This window comes from Apium graveolens, chromosome 5 (genome assembly GCF_009905375.1).
Source record: "Apium graveolens cultivar Ventura chromosome 5, ASM990537v1, whole genome shotgun sequence".
In the NCBI taxonomy this organism is placed as follows: Eukaryota; Viridiplantae; Streptophyta; class Magnoliopsida; order Apiales; family Apiaceae; genus Apium; species Apium graveolens.
The window spans coordinates 242,908,133-242,916,110 of record NC_133651.1 but is presented as its reverse complement, the minus strand read 5'-3'; the positions used below and the strand labels follow the sequence as shown (position 1 = coordinate 242,916,110).

Genomic DNA, 7,978 nt, shown 5'->3' with positions numbered 1-7,978 from the left:
TTATCTTGTCTAGTACCTTAGCCTCAATCCATTTTGTGAATTAGTCTATGGCTACCACAATGAACTTCATATGTCCCGATGCTACAGGAAATGGTCCAAGTATGTCCCTTGCCCACATTAAAAAAGAAGTGGGTGTGCTGATAGATGTAAGCCTCTCTAAGGGATGACGTACTATTGGAGCGTGCCTCTCGTATATGTCACAATTCTTCACTTAAGCCTTTGCATTGACTATCATAGTAGGCCAGTATAATCCCAATCGAGTTATCTTGTGAGTAAGGCATTTCCCTCTAAGCCCCTGTTTGGTTGGAAGAAAATAGAGGGGAGGGGAGGGAAGGTGAGGGTTCCTACAAAAAAAATGTGTTTGGTTCATATTTTTAGAGGGGAGGGGAGGGAAATGAAGAGGCCCAAAATCCCTTATGGGTCTTATTTTTTTTCCTCCCGATTGGGGTTTTTTGGAGGGGAGAAATTTTATTGACAAAAATGACCTTACACCTTCTTAACACTTACATATATCATAAAGGACTTATATGTAATTTTAATTATAAACCCCTCCCTTCCCCTTCTGTACCAAACATAAAAATGAGTTAATTCCCCTCCCATCCCTTCCTTCAACCAAATAGAATTAATATTATATCCTTTCCCTCCCCTCCCCTTCCCTCTATTAAAATTCCTCCCCTTCCCTCCCCTCCGTTGAACTAAACACAACGTAAATGTTATCCATAAATCCCTTCATAGGCGTCTTTAAGCGCCTCCTCTGCTTCATGAGGTCTCAAGCACTTTAGGTATGGAATAACAAATGACCTTTTGTAGAGAAGGCCTTCAATCAATGAATATCTCAATGCTCTCACTGATAGCTTGCGTGCCTCCTGGGCATTATTGGGGAGCCATGCAGTCTCAAGGTGGGTTTTGATCGGATCTATCCAATAACTTGCCACGCCAACCGGTGCTATCAGATTTATGACATGTATAATAGTGGTCTTCAGGACCTGGAAGTAGATACTTCTCGGATAGTTCTCGATTTCGGACGAGGCAAACTGGGATAGGGCATCAGCCGTAGTGTTCTCCTCTTTTAGAACATGCTCTGCGTACCATTCATCAAACTGAGTCAGCATTCCCTTCACGACTCTCAGGTACTTGGCCATAGTATCATCTTTGGCCTTAAACTCTCCATTGACTTGAGCAACTACAAGTATTGAGTCTCCACAGACCTTAAGGTTTTTGTCCCTCACGGCTCTAGCCAAGCCTAAGCCGGCTATCAATGCTTCGTATTCTGCTTCGTTGTTCGTAGTTGGGATGTCCAACTTCAAAGCATACTCAATCATAAACCCATCGAGGCTTTGCAAGACTGGGCCTGCACCACTAGATTTTTTTGGACACTCCATCAAAATGGAGAACCCAATACTCTTTCAGGGTCGTTTCTTTATCCTTCTCTTTCTCTCTTACTTCTGGGGTTACTATCTCTTGCCCCCGACTTCTTGTCGTTAATGGTGCATTCGACCACGAAGTCTGCTAAGACCTGAGCCTCGATGGTCGTTCGAGACTTGTACTTGATGTCAAATTCTCCTAACTCAATTGCCCACTTGATGAGCCTTCAACTGGCATTCTGGCTATGAAGAATGTTTCTCAAGGGTTGGTAAGTCAGGACTTCGATCTTGTGAGCGTAGAATTATGGTTTCAACTTCCTCGAGGCTGTGATAAGGGAAAGTACAAACTTCTCTGTGGAGTAATTCAATTCTGCCTCATGGAGCATCTTACTTATATAGTAGAAAGGCTTTTGGATTTTATGGTCTTTCTTTATCAGAACTGCACTCACGGCTTGTTCAGATACCGCTAGGTACAAATAAAGAGTGTCCTCCAGACTTGGTTTGGCCACCAATGGGGCTACAGTCATGTACTTCTTTAGCTGTTCAAAGGCCTCTTGGCTCTTAGTTGTCCATTCAAAATTCTTCACCTTCTTAAGGGTTCTGAAAAAGGGCAGGCATTTGTCTCTAGACTTGGAGATAAACCTCCCTAGAGCTGCGATTCTTCCTGTCATCTTCTGAACATCCTTGATGGAGCATGGTGGATCCATGTCCATGATAGCTTTGATCTTATCGGGGTTGGCCTCTATTCCCCACTTAGAGACCATGTGACCCAAAAAATTTCCAGCCCCAACACCGAAAGCATATTTGGTGGGGTTTAACATCATCTTGTGGTTCCTTAACACTTCAAATTCCTCTCCGAGGGGACTAATATGATCGACCTTGCTTAGGCTTTTGACTAACATGTCATCAATATAGACCTCCATGGTCTTCCCAATTAGATTGGAAAATATCTTATTTACCAATCTTTGGTAAGTAGCTCCTGCATTCCTAAGTCCAAAAGCCATAATAAGATAACAAAATACACTAAAGTTAGTTATGAAAGATACTTTGAAAGTGTCATCCTTGTGCATTTTAATCTGATTGTAACCGCTGAAGCCATCCATAAAACTTAACATCTCATACCCAGCGGTAGCACCGATCAGGGTATCAATCCTTGGTAGGGGGTAGCAGTGCTTAGGACAAGCATCATTCAAGCCAGTGAAGTCGATACACATCCTCCACTTTCCTTTAGCCTTCTTAACCATTACGGGGTTGGCCATTTTCTCAGGGAATTGTATTTCCTCAATAAATCCAGCTTCTAGGAGCTTCTCGACCTCTTTCTTAATGGCTTTTAGCCTGTCAGGGGCATAAGTTCTCTTCTTCTGTTTCACAATCTTTCGAGTTGGGTCAACATTCAGCCTATGAGTTATAAAGTTCGGATCACTCCCAGGCATATCAGCTGCTTTCCAAGCAAATACATCACTGTTTTTTTATAGAAAAGTTGCGAGTTGGCCCTTCAGGGGCTTGTCCAAAGATGCTCCAATATATGTGACCTTCTATGGGTCTAAGGAGTCTAGGGGAATTAGGAACAAGTCCTCTTCTGGATTCCCTTGAATTTCATCATTCTCTCGGACATCCATATCTTCTATGGGGAGGACCTTCCCCTAGTTCTATCGGGCCTAAGTGCTGCAACATAGCAACTGCGGGCCATTTTCTGATCTCCTTTCGCCTCTCCAACACTGTTCCTAGTTGGGAACTTCAGTACCATGTGGTAGGTTGAAGGCACGGCCTTAAACGCATGGATCCCTATTCTACCCATGATGCCATTATAATAGAGGTTGCCTTAACAATCTGAAAGTTCAACATCGGTGTGCCCTCCCTGGGCTCTTCCCTGATAGTTACGGGAATTTGTATTGCTCATTCAACTTTGCATTCCACATGGTTAAATCCATAGATGGGTGTGTCGGATGGAGTTAGTTAAGAATCATCGTAGCCCATCCTTATGAATGTGTCATGGAAAAGAATATCCATGAAAGCTCCATTGTCCACTAAGACCCTTATAACAGGACAATTTCCAATTACCGGAGTGATAATCAGAGGATCATCCAGAGAAAATTTCAAACCTTCTAGGTCCGGGTCACCAAATTCAAGCGTCATCTCTGATTTAGAACGCTTATATGGTTCTCCAATTATGCCCATCTCCTCTCTCGCATAAGCTTTTCGAGAGTTCCTCGTAGTCCCAGCTTCTATAGGTCCTCCTGAGATCATATTGATTACTGGCCCTTGGGGATGTGGGTTGGATCTCTGTCATTACCCCTTCGATCGTCATCTCTTCGGTCATTGTCTCTTTATTGTCCTCTAGCCTCTTCATCCTAGCTGAAATGTCCAAATTTTCCCCTTCGAATCAAATACTTAATCTCATCCTTCAGTTTCCTACAATCATCAGTATCATGACCAACATCTTTATGGTACTTGCAGTTTCAACTCTTGTCTCTTTTCCCGTGGCTCCACTTTAAACTTTTTATCTTTCTCAATTTCCATCAGGATTTGGCGCCTTGGAGTGTTCAACCTCGCATATTCAGTGAACCTTGGTTGCTGATTCTTTTTTAGAAAAGGAGGAGTCAGAGCTTTTGTCAATTCGAGGATACTTGTCCTTGGTATCATACTCCTGATCCATCGTTCGCTTCTTATTTCTAACGGTTTCATTACTCATAACTGTCTTCTTCATACTTTCCTCCACCTTGATATACTTTTCAGCCCTATTCTGGAGCTGCAACATGCTTTTGGGAGGGCGTATGGCCAGGGACATCTTAAAGAACTCGCCTTTAGTCCATTGTTGTAGGGCTATTATAACTACCTTATTGTTAATATCAGGGACCTTCAAAACCTCACTTGTAAATCGGTTCAGATAGTCTCTAAGGGACTCCTTTGCTCCTTGGACTATGCCCATGAGAGAAGCCGAACTGTAATAACCCCAATTTTTGGAATTTTTGAAACCCTTATGAATAGTGCTTTTGCTGATTATGCTGAATAAGAAAACTTTTCATACCACACTATGTAGGGGTTCTTTTATTGATCTTCTGAGATCTTATTAGTACTCTATATGGTATATAAGTGTATGTAAAGATCGTTAGAATCCAAATTCGAACACTTTTCATTTTTCCCGAAAATCCACCAGATACCGAAAGAATTGAGTATAAGGTAACAGGATTAAAAGGATTTAAATTCAAGGATTATAAGAGAGGATCATAAAAAGGAATAGAATGTATTGAGAAAGGTTAAGGAAACCCAAGTAATAAGATCCCGGGTATGATCCCTCAAACGATAAATGAAAATAAAAGTTAAGTGAACCGTATAACAGATCAGCGGTCATTAGCCAAGTATTTAGGAGCTAATTAAAGAGGTTAGTGAGGATGATGTCATCAAACCAACAAGAAGAGGACAAGTGTGGGATGATGACATAAGGGGATGACATGAGCATGACAAAAAGGGAAGGAAGTGTTGGTTGATTCTAAACCACACAAAATTCACCATGGTTAAGAGTAATTAATCAAAACAAAATCAACCAACCAAGGCAAGCAAAACAAATCACAAAAACACAACTTGACTTCTTTTTTTCTTCTTGAAGCTCTCGGCCTCTTTCTTAAGAAATGGGAAGTCCAAGCTCCTCCACTTGCTAATTTACAAGGTAATTATCCTAGCTTCTCCTAGTTAAGTTACATACTTCCTGGGAATCTTAGCTTCAAAATCCTTTCCTAGCATTTCCTATAAATCATTCAAGAAGATGGTGAATAGTGCTTTCTTGAAATTAATTTTTGTGTTCTTGATTTCTTTGAAAGATCAAGCTTGTAGGAGGTTAGATTAAGGCTTTCATGGGCATTCCAAGGATCTTTCATGAATTAAAAGCTTCAAGGAAGGTATAACTCTTCATTATCATAGCATTTAGTTGTTTGGTATAAATGATTATGATGATGGAATGAGAGATTAAGTGTAGTAGTTGTTTTGTCATGTTGAGATCTTAGTTGTTAAGTGCTTTTGTTGATTTTGGAGTTAAAGAGTAGCACTAGTTGTTCTTGATGATTCATGGTATGATTTGGGCTTGTTTTAAATGGTTTAAAGTGGTTGATGAGTGATATTGTCATATGGTTGTATGGGGATTGATTGGTGATGGTTTGGTGTTGAATTGGTTTGGTAAAATTTTGGAAAATCGCGTAAACATAGTCGTCGTAATGCCCGATTTACCTTAGACTGCTTTTGTTCTTAACATCAGGACCCGTGAACTCACTGTTAGGTTTTGACCATTCCCATGATTAGTTAGTTCATGTTACGGGCTTCATTTTGATATGTGGTTCGCTTGAATCCGATGTACGGTTTAGGAGAAACGATCGTTTTAAGTAACGGCGTTTCGCGACCGAATCTTTACCCCTCACCTTACTTTGAAACCTTGGTTAAGGCCCTTAAATGACTAATTGGAGTATGAAACAATTATGTTAAGTGGATTAGGCAGTTGGTAAGGTACTCGCGAAAGAATGCCTTAAAACCCTTAATGGTTAATTTATTAAAAATGGTGGAGCCGAGGGTACTCGAGCGACTTAAATGAATCGTTAAGCGCGAAAGCGAATGTTAGGGGTCTAATTGGTTGAAGTCTAGTTTCTTAAGCGATCGGGGATTAATTCTGGCTTATGTTGTTGTTCATAGGTTACCGGACCCACTCTAAGCTTAAGTCTACCCCGGAGCACTCAGACAAGTTTTCTACCCGTTATACTGTTGTTGTGATGTATATATGTATATGCATTATCTTGATAGATGCATGATGGTTAATTAGCAAATTCTTGCGATATATTGGAGCATGTGATATGGTATATATGCATGCCTGTTTCGTAATCTTGATTCATATATCTGTTGATTCAGTTGCATAATACCTATGATAGAGATAAGCAGTATTTGCGTATACCCTTAGTATAGGGGACCCCAAGGTGAACATTTTCTAAAACCGGGAGTCGATGTTCCCGAGTATAATATATATATATATATTCCTATATATACTTATATATGGATATAGTTTTTAAAACTATTAATCGAATAAGTTTTATTCGATAACTTTATTTTTATTAATGATTATTACTTTGAATATTCATTCGAGGACTTATGACTCGGTTTATTTTATTTAATGAATATTAGTTGAATATTCATTCGAGGACTTATGACTCCGTTTATTTTATTTAATGAATACTATTTTGAATATTCATTTGAGGACTTATGACTCCGCTTATTTATTAAATAATATTCTTTATTTTATTAAAGAATAATGTTTCGATAATCAAACTTATTTTCGATTATTCAAATAAAGATCGTACTTTCGTATAAGTATATCTTTGGTTATTTATTATTCATTTCAAGTATAAGTTTTAAAACTTTTACTTCAATTATTTTTATAAGGATTATCCTTATGGGAATATTATTTAAATAATAATATTCAGATATTTTCTAATATATCGGGACTGATTTATTTCATTAAATCAGCATTACTCCAAACATTCTTAAAAATGTTTTCGAGTCTTTAAAATGATTTTAAAAGTTAGAGCGGATCCCAAAACTCATTTTCAGATTTAAGATCTTTCTTTCGAAGGAGACTTGAATATTCGCTCAAAAATCTTAGGGATCCGGCTCTGTGGTGTATTTTATATTCGTAACATGGTTGCTGTTTTGAGACAACAATTTGATTACTTGCCCAATGTTCGGGAAGTAAGTCCATCTGATTGAGTCGGCATAAGCGACAGGAAGGGGTAGGGTCTATGAAGGTGTAAGAGGTTGGGTGACAGTCCATCTGTAATAACCCCAATTTTTGGAAATTTTTGAAAACCTTATGAATAGTGTTTTGCTGAATAACAAAACTTTTCATGCCACACTATGTAGGGGTTCTTTTATTGATCTTCTGGGATATTATTAGTACTCTATGTGGTATATAAGTGTATGTAAAGATCGTCAGAATCCAAATCCGAACATTTTGATTTTTCCCAGAAATCTACCAGATACAGAAAGAATTGAGTATAATGTAACAGGATAAAAAGGATTTAAATTAAAGATTATAAGAGAGGATCATAAAAGGAATATAATGTATTGAGAAAGGTTAAGGAAACCCAAGTAATAAGATCCCGGGTATGATCCCTCAAACGAGAAACGAGAACGAAAGTTAAGCAAACCGTATAACAGATCAGCGGTCATTAGGAAAACAATTAGGAGTTAATCAAGGAGGTTAGGGATGATGAGGTCATCCAACCAATAAGAAGAGGGCAAGTGAGGGAGGATGACATCACAAGGTGACATAAGCATGACATAAGGGGAAGGAGGTGTGGTTGATTTAAAACCACACAAAGTTCAAGGTTAAAAAGGTAATTACCCAAAAACAAATCAAAAGCAACCAAGCTAGGCAAAACAACTCACAAACACAAAAATCATTTCACTTCTTCATCAAGAAGCTCTCGGCTTTTCTCTTCATTTCAAGGAGGAAAATTCAAAATTCAAGTTCCAAGCTTCCTTAATTAGTAAGGTAATTATCTAATACTCCTTATGCATAGATATGGCTATCCTATAAGTTTAAGCCTCCAATTCATTCTCAATCTCTTCCAAGAAAT

At 38.8% G+C, this 7,978-nt stretch overlaps 1 protein-coding gene across 1 annotated transcript; it reads right to left on the bottom strand.

The window, feature by feature from the left end:
• Positions 1 to 713: 713 nt before the first annotated feature.
• Positions 714 to 3,162, bottom strand: LOC141660837 (uncharacterized). The gene is made up of 4 exons (XM_074467823.1): positions 3,002 to 3,162; positions 2,411 to 2,825; positions 2,007 to 2,242; positions 714 to 1,359 (listed from the first exon to the last, which is right to left on the bottom strand). Exons 1-4 carry the CDS (start codon positions 3,160 to 3,162, stop codon positions 714 to 716), a joined length of 1,458 nt encoding a protein of 485 aa, XP_074323924.1.
• Positions 3,163 to 7,978: the final 4,816 nt, after the last annotated feature.